The sequence below is a fragment of the Spea bombifrons genome, chromosome 2 (assembly GCF_027358695.1).
Source record: "Spea bombifrons isolate aSpeBom1 chromosome 2, aSpeBom1.2.pri, whole genome shotgun sequence".
Taxonomy (NCBI): Eukaryota; Metazoa; Chordata; class Amphibia; order Anura; family Pelobatidae; genus Spea; species Spea bombifrons.
Window position 1 is genome coordinate 103,928,630 of NC_071088.1, and position 20,702 is coordinate 103,949,331.

At 34.6% G+C, this 20,702-nt stretch overlaps 1 protein-coding gene and 1 pseudogene across 3 annotated transcripts in view; both read left to right on the plus strand.

Moving 5' to 3' along the window:
* The window catches only part of PCDH9 (protocadherin 9), an 807,764-nt gene that overhangs the window by 545,579 nt on the left and 241,483 nt on the right, over positions 1–20,702 (plus strand). For all 3 annotated transcript variants that reach the window (XM_053455420.1, XM_053455422.1, XM_053455421.1), the window contains exon 4: positions 10,042–10,101. In XM_053455420.1, the coding sequence (XP_053311395.1) occupies positions 10,042–10,101 (60 nt within the window). The remainder of the gene's footprint in view (positions 1–10,041; positions 10,102–20,702) is intronic.
* LOC128475261 (RPA-interacting protein A-like) lies at positions 13,135–13,723 on the plus strand (annotated as a pseudogene).

Consider the following 20,702-nt stretch of genomic DNA (forward strand, 5'->3'; position numbering starts at 1 on the left):
AAATTCACATAATTGTTGCTTACAGTCACTATAGTTTTTCGTAGTAGATGCTACCAGCAAATGTTCCTAACTTAAGGAAACACTTCTACAGAGATTGTAAAAGGGGTTACTCTTGCCATCATATCACTCTCCCTACGCTTTACAATGCAAAACCTAGGATTATGGCTTATAGGTACGGAATGCATACATGGATAGAACTTAGAAAGGGAAGTGATTGATGTGAAACTTCACTACCCCCTCATGAAGCAACTCCTTCAGTATAGGGAAGTTTCAAGATATGCTTATACCCAGTAGAGAAGTCACTACATTGTATAACACATAAAGGTCCATTAATCTAGGTCTTTTACTTCTGGTGTTCTGGCTCAAAATATGCATTTTTTTCCCTTTTGCTTCAGTATATCTTTTCTTCTCTTGCAAGCTAAATATTTAAACACTGATAGTTAACGTTCTTTACAGCAGTGATCAAAACATTATTGTTTACTTAATTCAATAATTAATTCCGATTTAATAATTGGTTTGCAGTACCATACATACATACATATGCTTGGTTCATTGGTAGGTTCTCATATAATTTCAATCAAACGAAATGTGATTTACAGATTTTAGAGCTTTAAGGGGAGGGATGCGGATATTTTTAACCCCTTAATGACAAAGCCCGTACATGTACGGGCTCAAAATGCATTGTTTTCAATGGGTTTAGGGACCGCCCATTGTCCTTAAGGGGTTAATAAGACACCTTGGTGCCTGCAATGAAAACGCTTCAAAGTAGGCGTCCCTTTATACAAAGCATTATAAAACATTAAGTCCCTATATTGAACAAAATCGGGTTATCTAGAAATTGAATTGCTGGGAACCTATACCTTATAAATCATTCAAGGAATTGTCACATAATCCAAAATGAGAAAGAAATGACTACAAAGACAGTGCCATATAAATTCTGTCTATTCCATTATACATGTTTTGCAGTGAACCTTGATTATTTTATTTATGTCTCAGAAGCTTTCCAAATCCTACTTTAGATCATAACACTATTATATATATATCTTTAAAATAAGTTACTGGGAAAAGCACCTGACAGTAAGTCTTTTTATTGTGAATATCTACGTGTCTGGGAGTTATGTACACACTGCTGGTCTATCGGCACAGGGAATAATGTAGGCTTTATTTATATAAATATTATAAACTACATCCTGCTAGAAAGAATTGTATTTATAGGAATGAACTTCTGGGTAAAAAAAAACAAAAAAAAAACAATAGCTTCTTATGGAAAACGTTAATAAAATAGAACCAAACGAGATATAGAAGCTACAAGAATATTGGCTGGGGATTCGTTATATGTGAATTCCCTGTATTGAACAATAATGAAGCTTCCATGGCGGTAAGTAAATTTAATTGGCAGCATCATGTAATCCTCGTGTGGCAAATGCGATCAACACTTATGTGATGAGGAAGCTGATTGACTTGTTTTATTTGTTTAAGTCACATGGAAAGCAATGCTAATTAACACAAAGAAGACGTGAGATTTTTCTCCCTCGTCATATTGAATGCTTATAGCGATAGATAGGAACTGTTAGACTTTGATGAACAAGCTGTATGTCATACAGATACATGATATATGAAGGGCTAGCAAATCATTTTGCCTGTCTACCTTGATATCTGAAAATCATACAAATACAGATGCTGACAAAGTTTTCTGTAATCTTGATCAAATTGTAAAACCATCGCTTCCAACATGGCATTAAATTGGCCAGCTGCATGCCAGGAGCCAACCATGTATGTCATACAAGGTTGCACTCTTAAGATCTTTTCTGCACAGTAGCCTATATCTGAGGTTTTGGTAGCAGTATGAACTGCTTTGTGTGCCCACTATGTAGGAGGTGAGAGTAGGTTCTCACCCTATTGAGAGTGTGCCTTGACGTGGCGGGTGAGCTTAATTATGCTTTGGCCAATTCATATAACCAAAACCTCTCATTTATATTATGTTTATATATTTGTTGCCAACTTTATTAGGGTAAGAAGCGCAGGCAGTTTTTGTTTCTTGTATACATTGTACAGCCAATACACTGTTTCTTGCAGCATGCTTACACCTGTTTGGTAGGCCTCGTATTACACATTTGTATTATTTGAGCCTGTGACTAGCTTAGCGCACCGACATTTTTTCTTTTCCCTATATCTGTAGTGTAACTTAAGCCAATTGGCAGCCATGTCCGTTACTTGCAGGGCAGGTGTCTTGTGATTAACTAAACATGGAATACCTCTTTTACTGATGAAAGTGTTGCATTTACAGTTATACGCACAGGCTTCCTGTGAAAGTAAACCCTATAAAAATTATACCAAAAAAAAAAAATATATATCAGATGTTTGTTTCGCCTTAAACTAGAGATTTATGTATAGCTTAAATTGTTTTCAAAATTATAGGTTTCCAGAGTGTTAGCCGTTTATAAGGTTGCCACCTAAATCTAAATACAGCAGAGTGACAAAAATTGGCCCGGCCTCCTACAGTAATAAAAACCCAACCCGTCCGTACCCCAGCATTTGAGAACACTTAATGTCATCATACAGTGCAAGTAATAACATACGTCAATGAGCAACAGTCAGTCTACATTCATGAAATATTACCATTGCTTCATATAATGTTAGAAATGTATTTCTAAAAAATAAGCAAAGAAATAATGGCAAATGGAAAAGCCGAAGATCCAAGAAGCTTAACTTAATCTTGGCAAACTTTACCACTTCCAAGTGTCACTTAGTCTTAATGAAGAATGTTGGTTGTTATGTGGGGTAAATGTTATTTTTACGTATGATAAGATTGGCTGTTATGATAAGGAAACCAGCTTGAGCTGTTATTAAAATGTGCTGTTCCTGATTTATTTTTTAGTATTGCATCTGAAATCTATATGTGTTTAACATACGTATATGTCGCTCATTAACCACTTTTCAACACAATAGTACATTCTTAAAAAACAATCTTTTGAAGACAGTGACGTATTCCGGCTTAGGCCCTCTCAGTCGATCAAGATGCCCAGTGTCCTGGCGAACGATTGGCTGGTTTCAAGGAAGACCAATAGCATTTTATGGAAAATTATAATAAAATAGAATCAGACAAGGCATAGAAGCTACAGTAAGATTAGCTAGGAGTTCTTTATATGTGAATTCCCTGTATTGAACAATAATGAAGCTTCCATGGTGGTAAGTAAATCTAATTGGCAGCATCATGTAATCCTCGTGTGGCAAATGCGGTCAACACTTATGTTATGAGAAAAGCTAATTAACTTGTTTTATTTGTTTAAATCACATGGAAAGCAATACTAATTAACACAAAGTTGAACTGAGATTTTTCTCCCTCATCATATTGAATGCTTATATCAATACATAGGAACGTGTTGACTTTGATGAACTAGCCATATGTCATGCAGATACATGATAATCACTTTGCCTGTCTACCTAGATATCTGAACATCATACAAATAACACATGCTGACATAAAGTTTTCGCAATCCCAACCAGATTCTAAAACCATTGCTTACAACATGGCACCTAATTCTCAAACTGGATGCCAGGAGCCAACCAAGACATGCAAGGTTGCACCCTAAGATCTCTTCTTTACAATAGCCTGTATCTGTAGTGTCGCTTAAGACAACAGGCAGCCATGTCCGTTACCTGCAGGGCAGGTGTCTCGTGATTAACTGAACATGGAATACCTTTTTTAAAGAAAAAAGTCTTGCATTCACAGTTATACGCACAGGCTTCCTCTGCACAACAGATGATGCTGCTGATCGGTCAGAGACCATTATAGATAACCTCCACTGTGAAAATGAACCCTATAAAAATGATACCAAAAAATTATTGGATGTGTGTTTGCCTTAAACTAGTTATGTATAGCTTAAATTGATGAGAAAAATAGAAGTCTCTAGAGTGTTAGCTGTTGTCACCTAAATCTAACTATATTGGCCCAGCCTCTCACTGTAAAAAAATAAAAAGCTCCAGCGCTGCAGTACACTTAGTGTACACCACAGTGCAAGTAATAATTGTTTTATAGGGCGGGCATAGGGATTAGGAGGTAGACCTGTTCTGGAATAGTTGGAGGAAAATGGCACTCCTATTTATACGTAGAAACATGGAAACACATGGAACCATTTGGCCCATCTGGTCTGCCTGTTTCACTTGATGTAAAGACTCAGATTTTGGTGTTGTCTTTGATTCAGGATACCCATATGCCTACACCATGCATGTTTAAAGTCCCTCACTTTACTCGCCACTTATGTTGGAACCTCTCAGTAAAGTAAAATGACACTGTAGGTATGGTAATAACTAACTTCCGATGTGCCTCAGCCTTATGCCATCATTCATTTAAGATCCACAGAGGAATGGAAAAGGTGTGTAAGACATAGTACATGTGAAGCGTATGGAGGATAGATAAGAGTAGAAAAGGTGGTGGAAGACATATCAACCAAAAGTCTACTTTAATGATGGAAGGAATGAGAATTTAACATTTAGGAAGTCCTAGTATGTCAACATATACATGGCATGCTTTCCATGAACGTATGAAACGGTTCATTTTTGGGTTTAGGCAAATAAATATTAACAAAAATTTGGTTACAAAACTGACAAAAATTTAAAAAAAAAACAAAAATTGTTAAAAAAACAAAAATGATCAAAAACTGTGTATACACGTTAAACCTAAATATCTTCTACATTATTAAATGACATTCTCTATTTATTTATATACTTTTAAAGTTTTATCTTGTTTTTCTCTATTTCATTCTTATGAACACATCAATGAGATAGACGTTCATGGGAGTTATTCCCTCTCATTCTGTTTATGGATTCAATTGTTTATCTTTCTCTATATTTCCATAAATAGTCTGTGATTTATTTATAAAATACCAATTCTTAAGAGAGCATAATTTCCCAGCTTATTATGCTTTCATCTGCCGGTTTTTAATGATTATGTATATAATTATTACCTATACAGAAATTAACAGCAGATGTTTAATTAACTCTGGTGATGCACATAAAGCCTTAAAGGAGTTTGTTTTGCTGTTATTTAACGTGCATGGTCTTTATCATACGAGGGAACTTTCAAGAATTAGGGGCTGCTAATTTCCCTACGTTTTCTAATGTTGACCGTTTAATAGTCCTTCACAAGGATTATAGCGCAGTGAAGTTTTGCTGATGGCGGCTGACGAATGGTTGTAACAACAAGCCATATGAAAACCATCATTTTCAATGACTACATGAGCATGAGAATTTGCCCACTTGCCCAAAGATTGTTAGGTTAGAGTGTAAATTTTGAAACTCGGGAAGAGTTTACAGTAATTTTTGGCAAAAAAAAAAATAATAATACTAAGGGGAAACAAACTCCTTCAATAACTTGTGATGGAAAAGTAATCATGATATCATTGTCTCTTATAACCATATGTCCAATTTGATGGTATAGCAAAGCAAAGTCAATATTATTATTAGAGCTGTATGTCTATGTGAATAAATAAACGTAGTTGGTGAAATAAAATCTAAAATCTATATTCTCTTATCAGTTCTTACTCCATGGGGTGAAGCAAAGCAATTGTGAATTTTAAACAGCAGCAGAAAAAAAATATATATATTTTTTTACCAGTTTTCACAAAACTGCCATTGCTAGCTTGAAGGGATGTGTCTTACTAATAATTTGTCTCGGGGCGAGAGGAATGAGATACTTTTATGACCTCCTGCATTCCATTTCTTAAGCCACTGCATCTTGTCAGAGTACATGACACAGGCTGCAGGGCTTTCAAGATCTATATCCGAAACCATGACATATATCTTTGCTTTTGGTTTACTTTTAAGGGTTTTAGCTACATTTATAGCCTGTGACTTAATTTCCAACAAACCCCACTTAAATCCCAATTAAAACCCCAATCAATACACAGTTGCACATATACACAGATGGGAATTACCCCTGTTAAAACATTTGCCCCATGTTTAAAAATGACGTACATCTCACTTGAAATACAGTGGGCAATTCATCTCAATGCATATATTATGTTTGATGGCAAAGATAACATATTTACATATGTACCTAAGCATGTATAATCAGGGTTTAGTTTGGCCCCACTGGATACCAGTACAATTACCCTTAGGCCATAATGACTTCATGATTTGGGACAATGTTTGGCCTTATATATGCATTTAAAGTCTTGAAACCTCCATATGGACCACTGTTCATATTGAAATCGGACTACAAGAGCATATGTAAGAAAAAAATGTGGAAGTAACCACTTAACAAATTTCAATGAAAACATCTATTGTCTAGCAGTGACCCTTATAAAGCCCTCAACGCATCGGATATTTAGTCTGCTTTGATATGACACGGTTATACTACTTGAGAGCATGAAGTGGGAATGAACACATTATAAATGATAATAATGCCATAAGGGACTGGCTGTTATGGAAGACGTACGCTCATTGTGTATGGCATACCTTTACTGAAACAGATCTCATGATACTCCTTAAGTAACAAGACAATATAATTATCCCAAGTAATTCATAAACATTTCCCAGAAGGCGATGTTAAAATGCGTACCTTTTATGTTTAATAATTAATTCAATATTTCTTATTTTGGTGTTTACAATTACTAATATAAAATAGAAACTTGTCAAACACACACACACACACACACACACACATATATATATATATATATATATATATATATATATATATATATATATATATATATACCTAACTGAGTTGATGAAAGCAGAAATCATCTTTTAAGAAAAAATATTTGTTAACACTTATGAGAGAGAAGTGAGGAAAGAGTGCAGGAATGTGTGAGAGAGAAGAAAGAGAGCTTGATTGATAGACAGATAGAGTCTTGTCTAGCTGTATTGTATGCCATCCACACTGCATTTAGAATTTGTCTAAATTTAAAAAGTTTGACTGTAAATAAAGTGAAGTGTAATGACGAGGATCAATTCTAACATTAATTATGCAGTACTTGTGAAATAACTGCTCTGAGTAACACACTCTCTACACTTCTCTTAACATGTCACAGCCAAATGCATATCTGACACCTTTCCAGATTTAGAAATCAAAAATGAGGCATGTCTCGCCTTGTAAGAAAAGTTGAGAAAATTAAATAATGCCGGAGTAGAATAACAAGACTTTACGGGACATTTCATTTATTACCCAATAGAGGAAAATAAATATAATTAAAAAAAAAAAGTTGAGAATACAAGTCGTCTAAGTGTGAACAAATTAGATGTTTTTTCACTTTGCACATCTGTTGCTTTCTTTTAATACACTCCACCTGTTTAAAGGTAGACTGTCCTATCACGGTATCCTGATACATCACAGTATAAAGAAAATGATGCTTTTATAGAAAGTCCATGAAAAAAGACATACTAAATATTCAAAAACGGTACAATTTTATTCTAAATATATATATATATATATATATATATATATATATATATATATATATATATATATATTTATCTGTGTTGTGGTAGCAATTTATTAGTTATCTTACAAAGAACAGAATGATGTTCTTGTTTTAACCGTATTTGCGATCTACACGCTTCAATGGTTTTATGTGCCAGATATTATAAAGAATACTTAAAGTGATAGCCCCACTACAGATGAATGCATATTAAAGTATTCTGTGAGTACTTTACTTTAATGTACTCTTCAAAATGGACAAAAAGAAAGAAAAGGGGAAGTTAACCTAACCCTTTTCCGCTTTGAGCCAACAATCCTTGCCAGTGATTGGTGGGTTGAAGCAAACAATTGGTGGCAGGTAAAAACTCTCATTGAAATACATTGCCACAAATGCACATGGGGGTCTGAATACCATTAGCCCAGCCGGTATTGGAGCTGTCTGGTGTGTGAAGTATATCACGTGCAGGGGGGTTATATTTGGCCGAAGACATCTCCTGCACACAAAATAGCTAAGGGGGGGAGGCAAATGCAAATAGGGGGATTTTCTGAAATTGCCCATGCATTTGCCAAAGGAAAAGTTAAAGGGACCATGCAGCAATCATGTGTATTAAAATTCATATGATGGTTGGCGTATCCTTTTAATGCCTATATTTAGTAATTATAAAAGAATTTAAGGGATCTAAGGAAAAATATATCACAGACTGCTGGGGAAATATCACTGAATCAAGTGAAATGAAAATATTACTTTTTTTTTACTTAATTTGTTTTAAAATCATATTATGTGGGCATTATAGTATATGATGACATATGCCACATTTCTCTTTAACGTGACCGTATCATTCTCAAATGAATTCCCAGACAGTGACCTTCATATGTAACATGACAACTTGCTTCCATTCTGTCATTGCATGCAAATCCCCTTGTTAATATTCACGAGTGTTCCAGTGATACCATTTCTCTTTCTTTTTTTCTCATTATCTCCAGTACATTGTCCTACACTAAGAAGAAATTAGCCTCTAATGAGTTTTGTCCTAGTTCTGTGTTAGTTGCTGCTCGAACAATCCTTCTTATTGTGTGTGATTGCAAAACTTGTGACATCTTTTATGTGTGACATGACATAAATTATTGCAACTATTTATCTTATGAAAAACTGATCCTTTTGTGAAAATGTATTTTTCTAAAGGGGAACTCCCACCAAGTATGTTATTACTCGTTTTAGAATAATAATATGTGTTGAAGAATATTGTTCTAGCTTTTGCCTAATATACTATTTTTAGGCAGATACATGTTTAATTGTATGTGTTCTAGTTTAGTTATATTAGCCCAATCTACTAGACACGTAGATCTAGTAGATTGGGCTAAGATAAATCTGACTTTTATGGCACTGCCTGTGCTAAACAATAGAATGGCTCACTTTCAGTTACCCAACTGAACACTATGGCTATTGAAAGTCTCTGGGGGAATAGACTTCATTAGCATTACCATAAAGAATGAGCTCCGTGTGGTTACTGAGCAGGGAAAATTATCCAAAATATCACATGACATAGATATCAAATAAAATACCCAATTTACCATTAGGAAATAAATATTTTGTACCCTTCTCGTAACCCATGATGAGTTCTAAAGTTGTTCTCAATAAAAGTTATTTTTTCATTTCCCTTTATTTTCAGTTTATTTCGTGTTAATGGAAAAAAAACTTTCTTAGTAGCTTTAACAATAATTGATCTATTTATGTGTATGTGATGTGAGAGAGAGGTGTATATAAGTATACAGTGAGCATCTCTTGTATATGTTTTATTAGGTGTCTTTTTTGATGAGATTCAGATACAGATTGAAATTTATACCTCTTACGTCTTCCAGTTTGATTCTTACTTGCAACTTCAGGACCCATATAGAGACAGATTTACAAATGTAAAAATCTCACAGTAAATGACAGTAGTGATGATGGGCGATTTTTTTTCCCATTCGATGCTGCATAGTGAGAATCAGATTGAAAGGGAGATTGTAACCATTCATTCCATGGATTACAAAAAGTGATGAAAAGGTGGCAACAGCTTTAAAGCTGCATTTGCCGTACTCTTATCTACTTGAAGTGAAATGAAAACTCCTACAGAACATATCGGCTCTTGGAGGACTAACACAAATGCATATTATGTTATACAATAACGGTTATAGGTTTGAACACTTTCAATGACCAGATAACAAAATGTATTGTCAATGACACTGTTTGTTTAAGAAATATAAAAATATAAAAAAAACTATTACACATTAAAGACTTGAAAAGATTAGAAAAGGTACTTGAAAGTATAACTAGCCTTTATTTAAATGATGGTATATATATATATATATATATATATATATATATATATATATATATATATTTATATATATATATATATATATATTTATATATATATATATATATATATATATATATATATATATATATATATATATATATATATATATATATAATTATTCTTGCATTGATAATCTGGATTAATAATTCTGTTTTTGCTAATTAGTTAAATTAATTTGGAATTATCCCATGGTGGTACCAAAACTGGAATAAATATGTCTTTAGCTTTCTAATATTTTTTTCAATTCTTCCCATTTAGGGGCAAGACTTACCATTACATGAGATACTGAATGCTTCCTGTGACAACAACGCCATCCAAGTAGGTTTTAACATCATTGTTTATTTTTTTTTGTGGTGTGGAAATTATATAAACATGTTTCATTGCAAGCTTGTACGTTTTTACATGATCTAATGATGCGTATAGAGATATAATGTAGAAGAACAGTAAAGGCACTCAGATGAACTCTAGTGAACAAGCTAAGACATAGGCTGGGAAACATCCAGATAACGCAAGATAATATATGAGAATAATTAGAGTATGAGATCTGCCAGGTCTTGAGGTAATGCTGGTTAGATAACAAAATACAACACAAAATAGATCTGGTTGCCAGCACTGGAGCTTGGAGACACAAAAAAATGGCCATCTCCAGAAATAGTGGAAAGGAACTACTCTTGAGGTCAGTTTTCCATTGTTGGCCATCAAGTACACCGAAAAATCCAAGGTTTGAGTTTCTCCTGATTAAATAATATAACTGTAACAGTCCAATGGAAATGGGAAAAAATCTGATTAAAAGCACATATGGTTTAATGAACCCCATGCCTTAAGACAGACACTGGTTGATTAACTATATAGGAAGAGCTATATGGCTATGGGTTGCAACTTTCTCATATTATGTAGAGTAAAACTTACTATACATGTGTAGTTTGACATGTGGTATAAGACATGGACACACTGCTTAGTCATTTGCTAAGCAGAGCTTATCTAAGAGGTAGATATGTACAGTAGATAGTTACATACATATACTATGTTAGACCTGCATATTGTACATATGGTACTAGCAAGAACTGTATTTCAAACAAAATCACATTTTTGTTTCACTTGACTTTTCTTTTCAACATTTTTAAATCAAATCTTTGTATGTTCTTATTAAGCGTCTGATATACTGTATGATGTATTTTCACGGGGTGACGATCAGCTAGCTTTATGGGATAAAGAAAAGCTAAACCATTATACTTAATAATATATGGAAAAAAATGTATTCAATTACCTCCATGCTAATGATGGTATTGCTAAATTCTGAACTATAACCAAGACCTTAGGGCAAATTTATGACATTAGGTTTACACCTGTTCAATTTTACCCACGTGGTTTGTAACTGCTATTACATTAGCAGGTCCTGGAAACAGTTGGTCTTGACACCTTGTCACATATGATTGATTCATTCCTACATAGCTTTTCTATTCATATTTGAGAGTCCAAATGCCTCCTATATTTTTTCTTTTACATTCTTATGTTAGTGCTTGGGATCTTGCAGCTTGTGTGTCTCAAAACAGTATCTCATTCCTTTAAGATTAAGCAGCAAAGATGTGAAGAACAGTTGGTTTTCCCAACCTGTGGTGCTTGGTCTTCTCTTCATCCTTAAGTAATTGTTCACAGTAGTATAGTATTTTATAATAAATGTTTTACTACCTCCACGTCCCTTGAATGTCTCCCGTTTGAAAGCATATGCCAGTTATGACAGGTTTATTATCAAAGTTTAACAACCTGATCAGTAGTCTCTATCCTTTATACTTAAATTGATATGAAGTTGTCTGGTGAAAATGAGGCAGCTTTGGAACAAAAGGAAATTGTCAGGCACAACAGTGAAAAGTATTTGGCACCTTCAAATGTAGAAGTAAGAGTGAGACAAAGTTTTCCTTTGTTGCATATTGCTTATATAAAACTTGAAATTCTTCTATTTAAACTTTAAGATTCTGTATATGCAATAAAAATATTTTACTGCATATTACTGTGCTGGTCCAAAAAAGGACCTTGAAAATCATTAAAATGTATATGATTCTACATCTAAAGATGAGGGATATATACTTAGGTACTTTTTAAAAATTCTATATTACTATTTATTTATTTGTTTTAGTATATGGGGGGGTTAATTTAAAATAGGATTTCATTCAGCTTGCATGCCCTCACATGTCTTGTGATGGACTGTCATACACTAGAAATGAGGAGACAGCTCTACAGCAGGTATGTTATATATTATTATCTGATTAAACCAATGCACAGCCAGTCCCTCTCCTCTGATGTCCAACTGCTGGCAGGTAAGTAGGGTATGAAGGCTTTAGGTCACAGAATGCACTCTGATTGGCCTACTACCTTTTCTCTTGCTTTACTACCCTCATATCATTTCCCTCCATGTTGCACAGGCTTGTGTGCCACTGGCACAAGATGTGCAGCATACAAGTGTCTTGAAGTGCAATGGCTGATGGGTCTGTTTAGCGGCAGTTAAGTACCTATTTTTTAATGTCTGACATATGTAATATAGTTGTTGTCAATTGTCCTGATATAAATGGGACACTCTTGAACATGAATTATGTGCCCTTTGACATCAGCCCCGTTTCATGTCACCATGTGAAGTGCCCAGGCCTTACAGTATATTAGGTGGGACATTATCTGATGCCAAAACATAATATGGACCCTTTCTAATTTCCTGTTCTTTCCCTCTATGCCCTGCCCTGCCCTGTGGTTCGAGGGGAAGAGAGAAATATAGATGTTCCCAAAAGGTAAATGTGTAACCTTTTAACCCACTGGACACATAATAGGAGGTAGGAGGGAATCACTGGACCCATTCCGGCCTTCGCTCTCACTCTTCCATTCTATGTATGGTAGGTATAGGATATTTTTATTATAACTTAAGCCCCCCAACCCACTGGAGCCTAGATCCCCTCATTTTATTTCATTATAAGGGAAAAAATATTGGTCCTTATCCACCTAGGTAAAAAAATCACAATGTGGACATCATTTCTTTATTTTTATTTACAGCTCTACAGGTACATTTGGGGGGATGAGATTAATTCAATTTTAATTTGTGAGTTTCAGACAAAGGAAAACAAGTTTTCATTCACATTTTTTTGCCCTCACCTGAAACACCAAATCATTCATAAACAGTTCATATGTTAGCAAATATACAGTTTAAGCATGTGTGGATGTGCAACCTCACATGAACATGGTGAATCACTTTAAACTCACCTGGACAATCGGCATCTAAGTGAGAAGACTCAACAGCATGAGTTAACTGAAGGTAGGTTGTGTTAGGACATGTAAAAAACAGTCATAACGGTACACTTTTGAGAGGTCGTGTTTGTGTGAAATGGAGGCGGCGATGAGACATCGCGTTTTATACAAGGGAACTACCCCTCCATGGAAAGAGACGTACTGGAAGAGGTGTTTTGAAAGCCTGAAGGTCTAAGCTCCTTGACAAGTTCCGTCAGGTAGGAGAGAAGCTACATTCTGGAAATGGTGAATCTGTCTTGGTGCAAGAAGTTATGGAGAAAGAATGCAAAGCAATGCAGTCTGACAATGGCGGAATTCCATCCCTCTGGAGAAAGGGGACTTTCTCACATGCCCTTGGGATCCAGATGAGCTATCAACTCTAGAAGAAATCTAACGTGAAGTCCTTGTAGTAGAACAAGCTATGGTTGTGCAAATGGAAAACATTCATCGGTTTGAGGAAGTATGCCTTGATTCTGTAGTTGGGCTGAATCAGGCAAACCAGATAGTGTGTCCAGTGTGTAATCTGCACTACATGACTGTAACTAGCTGTTTTATTGTTTGCCAATGTGGAGTGCGCATTAATACAAGGTCCCAAGGCATAAGCGTAGAAAAACTACATTCGCTACTAGAAGCAAACCTGACAGCACAAAAAATGATATTCTCACAACCATAACAATATGTACAGGAAGCACAAATAAGCAGAAATATTTAAGCAATGTATACTGTATCCATGTAAATACAATAATGGAACAATAATATAGCTGAAAAACTACAATCTTTAGGTTTTTGATTTAATGTTCTGCTGTGTTATGAAAAAAAATGCTGTTTGGTTATTTGGATCCATGATCCTTCAGTCATAGTCATTTTTTCACGAAGAAGGTTAAGCTTGAAAAAAGGTGGTAATGAGCAAAACTAACATAGAATGAAGATGTGAGAAATATTAATTGCTTTAAGACAAAAGAAAAACTGTAAGGAACAGAAAATGGAAGGAATTGCAAGGTTAGTATTATTTAAAACTAGCAGCAGGTGGGAAGCACGAGGAAAGACTGCTTGCTTAGTTGCATGTAATTGAGAAAAAAAGAGTACATAAAATTGCCTGATTTTACATTCTTCTCCGAAGTTTCTTCTACATCGTATAGCTATGAATTACATCCTATTTCACAACCCAGACATTCAAGCTGTCTGAATGTCTGGTGTCCACTGAGTGACTCTCCTGCTGCAATATCACCACACTATGTCCTTGAAAGGAATTCTTCATTGAATCTATTAAGTCTGTTATGTCTTAAGTGAAAGGAAGGTAATTCCGAACACAAATTTTTATGTCAAATTTTTTATATTGAATCAAAGTATTACCTTTTAATTGATAGTTCATCTCTTCTCTTATCCGAGATACTTTTTTGGAAGAAGGGATAACAGTGACCAAAGGGTCCTGGAGCAACACAAACAAGCAGTAAGCTGCTCTAAACAGTATCAGTGAACACCTGAATTTCCTTTTACACAGATCGTGTTGTAAAGTTTATTGTGCCATGAGATTCCCTGTATTTCTTTGTTTTATATATATATATATATATATATATATATATTTCTGAACTGCATCGGATGTGTTAATGATAGTTAAGTATAATACTTTAGGTGTGATTATAAAGTGCAATCTGGTAGCGCACTCTACCACTCTGTTTGCTGTATATTGGTACTTTTTCTAGATTGAGACTCTATAGATGTGTGGTGCTGCTGAATCTACACCCGGTGCTGTGTGTATATTACATTTTTCTCAACTAATATAATTGTACCTCTCATTAAAATATATTTAATGTCTTAAAATAATCAATTTATTGTATGTACATGACAATGCTAACGTGTCTTCTGAAATGTCTAATCACTGGTACAGATCATTTTATTAAAACATAAATGAGTCAACAAGCTTTTTAACGGGATGGTTTAACTGGGTTGTTTTAACATTTTTGCAGTGCTGATATTTAGCTGTAATTTTATTCTTTCTCATTTAGTGTACACACAAAGTAATATATTGTTTTTTATGACAAGAAGGACTTTCTTTAGATATCATTATTTTGATCATATCATCTAATTTCCTATAAAAAATAATAAAATATGTTGAAAAATTGAAAAAGCACTTTTTCTAACTATTATTTAAAATATCTGTTACTCATCTACAAAATCTAATAAAAAAACCTAATAAATAGATTCTAATATTCTGAGTTTAGAAATACCCAATGTGTTTTCCAAATCTGGTAATCCTGTCCCTATGTCTTATTTGGGAGATATTTGAAGCTGTTCAATAAAACTATATATTTTTCAAAACTAGACACCCCATGTCAAAAGCTAGTAGTTTAACTATTTCCATGCCAAGATTTTTGGGAAGATGGCATCATATGATTAAGTCCATGTTGAATGATTACTAGGAAATGCCCAATATATACTGTGTACTTTTACCTTCTAACATGTTTCTAATGTAAGTTAGATAACACATCACAAACATGGTAAATAAAGGCAAAACAAGGCAAAAGAAAATTGCATGACGGGCCCATGCTGAGCGTTTAATACATTTTTCTTGTTCGCACCTCATGGTGTCTTTTCGCTATATTGTCTTACATTATTTAGTGTGTGTTCAGAGAGCACACATCTTTGCCCTATTATCTAATGAATTTTAAGGCAAATCTTAACCTGTAGAATAGCAATAGTTCCCTTCACTTCTATCTTTATATGCCCTTTTACATGTAGTCACATTTTCTGTGTTTGCTCTTAAGAAAATTATTAAAGAAACCTTAGTTACAGAAACATTGAGATATACCCAATAGTTCTCTTTAAAGATTAAGAGAAAACACCCTTTAATTAATTACCAAAGCTCACTTTCTCTTGCATACATTCCTCTTTGTTGCTCATTGCTTGGTCACTGTCAAGTGTGGATCTGATGTAGTATATACATTAAACTCTGATCTAGTCTATACCATTACCTTTTCTAACAGGTAAAGCCTGTATTATAATTATTTTACAGCCTTTTTTGAGCTCTATAATGGGCAAGTTTAAGGAATATAGGTTGTTAAAACTGTGTTTGAGCAATAACTTGATCATATTAATTTTGTCTTCCCAAGATAATCAGCAGAGAATCTGAACAGAAAGAAAACTAATTGAACCAATATTATTATTTCATTATCAAGTAAATTCCAGGGAAGCTATTCTCCATAAAGCAATAAAGTTACTGCTCTGACAATTAAGATCTTTCCTTCCTATGGCAACCCAGAGGAATTAACTCACTGGAAACAATGGAGTTTACACAAGAAATCCTTAGTTGCCTCTGTTCCAGGAAACTCCTGCATAGCCAGTATTTAATGAAAATAGACATTAATCAATTTAAACTGGAACACAAGTTACACAAAGCTCCAAAGTACATAGGAATGAAAACATATTAATCTAAAGGGTTCGATACCTTACGTGTACAGAAATCCATAGAATTCACAGTGTCAAATTAAGTTAAAAAAAAACAAAAAAACTGTTTTAATACTAAATCCAGGTATTCCAATAGTTTTGAACATTGGGGTTACCATTAGTAATGTGAGATGTTCTTTTTTTGATTTAAAAGAAATAAAAAACCCTGTATAATAAATATTTCCAACACTATATAAGTCACAACATTGAGTGAAGTATTTATTGTGCTAATTTATGTGCTAGTAATGCCACCCTTTGCTCTAAGTCTCAACTTCCCTAAGATAAAATAGTATCTCAAAACATTAACATTGGCCAATAAAATAACACAAGCTATAGGTAGTATTAATGATTGAATATAGTTGTGATAAAACCTTATAAAGATGGCAAGGGCTGATAGGTAGGTAAAGTTCTATGGCCCCATTATCTAACATACATACTAACACACTTACTCTCACACTAACACGCACTTATACGTACACACTCAAACTAAGCACCAGAACATTTCTTTAAGGCCATGTTGTTACCACAAGAGGGTATAGGAGGGACGATGTAGGTTTGTATATTAGAGTGGAAATGTATGAATGTGTAAGTGTGTATGTGTTGGCATCTAACTATATGTGTGTTAGCATCGTTGTGTATGTATAAGACTGTGTGTTAGCATGCGTGTGTGAATGTGTGTGTTAGGATGTATGTGTAAGTGTGTGTTACAAGGAGTATGTATTAGCATGACTGTTGTAAAGGTGAACCTGAAAATCGTTCAAAAAATATTGGTGTTTACTGGATAATATCTTAAACAAGGCGCCTTGTTAAGGACTATTCACAACTGTACATAGACAAGTTGTCTCTGGAATGGGCTCTGAACACAAGTTTCAAAGACTTTTTATACAGGAGCTGTTTCAATCATACATACACTTGATACAGACATAACAACACATATAACACTCTTTTTTCCGTGGTTAAACCATTTAAATTACACACGTTTTTCCATTGTTAAACCATCAAACTCACTCCTCTGCATACCTTTCATCCCAGTAGGGGACTTGAACATATAGCGATAGCAATACAGATAATACCACAAGCTTTGTTTATATAAACTTTTGATCTATTATTCTTGCTTCAAAACCCGCAATATCAAATGTTTATGTCTTATAATGGAGTGTAGCAACCCCACTAAAATAGTAATTGCGGCCTTCTGGGTACGGTGCCTCAGGCTGTCAATTAGATCAAACAAACAAGAAATAAAAAAAGCTCAATAGAATAGTGGACACTACTGACCACTACTCTATTGAGGTTTTTTTAATTAGTTTTTTTGTCCTGTGTCATGGAAGAATTTACTATTTTTACTATTGGAATTAGCAATAAAGGACTAAACCTTTTTTTTATTTATACACTCTCTCACTGTTCTTATGAGTAAGAATATTTTGAGAGGATTTTTTCTTATTTTGTTTGTTTGATTTAATAAAACATCTTAGCTTGTTAACTATTTCCGTACCTAAGGATGTTGCTAAAAAAACAAAATGTGAACAAAATGTAATGTACCTCGAATGCTCTTACATATATATTGCCTTTATATTCTAAACTGGGACGATCCCCTAATATAACTGGATTCCTTTCTCCTTCAGCAACAAGGGAATAAGCATACCTGACCACTGATGTCGATGGTTGTTTCTGATGATGTTGGGGGAGTTCCCACTGAAGTTGGGGGTGTTCCCGCTGATGTTGGGGGTGTTCCCGCTGATGTTGGGGGCGTTCCCGCTGACATCGTGGGAAACACCCCCATTTAAAGGGGAAATGGGATTGTAGTGGGGCATATCAAAATCCCACTCCTGCAACCCTGGAGTTTTCGGGTGTTGACCAAGAGAACCAGAGGAGCCGCGCTTTTCCTGGAGAGTTCCCAGGTATGGGAAAAAGCCTTTCCTAAACTAATCTAAAAATATAAAGATAAGATTAAGCTAATCTAATAATTCAAAGTTAAGATTCATGTTATATAATGGAGTATAAAAATACATATTGAGATGTATCACTGCATTTTTATTAGTCTAGAAGTATGTGTTAGTGTGTATGCAAAGATGTGTGTGTTAGCATGAGCGTGTAAATTTATGAGAGTGTATGCATGCTTGTCCGTATGTTATTTACTGGGGTGGGGGCAAAGGCTCGATGGGGCACTTGGCTTTACTGCCCCCCTGGCCAGAAGGTGACAGCCCTCCCCTATTGGTATTGAAAAAATATCAATAAATAAAGGCTAATATAGTAAAGCAGTTAACAACACTGGAACTATAGCTGGTTTATATGACTAATCAAAATGGATCACATAATTTAATGAAGACAACTGTAAGTTCCTCAAAGCTTCTGCAGAACTTCACCTTTGTCTGTGCTTCTTAATAAAAGGTCTCAATGTCAACTATGTATTCTCTTGGACCAATATTGGTCCTGTGTATCCTTTTTCTTTATTTAGCTAATATATGTGGAATCTAGTTGCCATGTTTAAGTAAGAGAGCATTACCGTTAAATCTTTACCTAATACAGAAAAAAAAAGATTCATTGTTTTAAATAAAAATCCACTTTGCCAGGATGTGTCTTTGTTTTTACAAACTTATTTTGTTTCTTTTTATTCTCTATGCGCGTAGTCTCGGTTCAACTGAGATAAATGCGTACCTATATATGTAATTCTCTGAGATCAAGAATAAATACATCTATGACAAAGAAACGCTCGGTGTCCCCATATGCATGTCAGTACACATAAGAAGCCATATAGTGACAGCTGTGCAGCTTAATCATTCTCTGAAGTATGGCAGTAGGAGACAGCGAAATAGGTAATTGCTATCCTATAGTTTTTTAGGTTTGCCTTAAAATTTATCAGAGTATACAGCAAAGATGTTTGCTCTCTGAAGACCACTAAATAATGTAAGCTAGTACAGCAAAAAGACACCATGAGGTGCAAACACGAAAAGTGTATTAAAGGCTCAGCATGGTCCTATGATGTGACTTTAATATTTTTTCCCTTTCTTTGCCATCGTTGAGCCCTGTCATCTTACCTACAGCAGTAGCATGTTAAATGGGGAATATATATATATATATATATATATATATATATTGGGACTTTCCTAGAACTAATAATCAAAACCTAATGTCAGGTAGGCACCATTTTAAACTAAGCCATTTCAAACGCAAAATATGCAATATAGTTAAGTACGACTTGGCTCTATAACACCTCATGTAATTTCATGTTCATAGTGCCAGCACTGAAAGGGTGTTTTTTTTCCCCCGCACAGTTTAAGAAAGATCAGGTTTTTTTCTCACACAACATCCAGAGTTTATTTCAAATCTTAGTTCAGTAACAGCCAGACCTATGTGTCGAACCAACAAGTCCAACCAAGACTTGATTTCCAAACGCACAATATTACGGGCTTGGGAATTCAGAGCAGAGAAATGTAACTTTTCATAGATAATATATAATAATAATAATAATAATAATATTATAAGATTTCTAAGAATGTGTTTGTTTCAAATGGTAAATTCAGCATACGTTCCTGCCTTGGGCAGTTAGTGAACCCAGTGTCTTGGCCACTGCAGATAAAGCTATATTATAAAGAAATGTTAAAATAAATGTGCCAGGTTCAATGCGGCTACGTGGAATATAGGCATTATGACATATTTAATTATTATTATTTATTTATATAGCGCCACCATATTTCACAATGCTGTACAATGGGTAAACAGTGCATAACATGACAATTTTTACCTACAAAAAAAAAAAAGGTAAGGAGGACTTTGCTCAAGCAAGCTTGCAATCTAGAAGAAGTTAAGGTATTTACACAAGAGGTAAAAGTGCCACTGTTTTTGATGGACCATCCACGTCAGTGTAACCCAATTTAAATAGTAGCTGAATAATTAATATTGTTGGACATAGGTTCAGTCCTATTGCTGGAGTGGTATTGTGAAAGGTATACTTTTTTAACTTTTATTTAATTTATTTTTTTAATAAGCCTCCTGATCGGTCTTTGACCTGTATGGAGGATCACGTTCATTGAGAACGCGAAGCAGCCATTATAAAAAAAGACTTGTTTGATCGTATGATCTTGCAAGTAGGAGGGAGCATGGATGGCAGTTCCCAAGGACTGCTTCGGATGCGAGGCAATCACCTGCACAGGGAGCCGTCAGGGATGATTTTATGGGTTTTTTTTTTCTTTTTTTATAATTTAACTTTA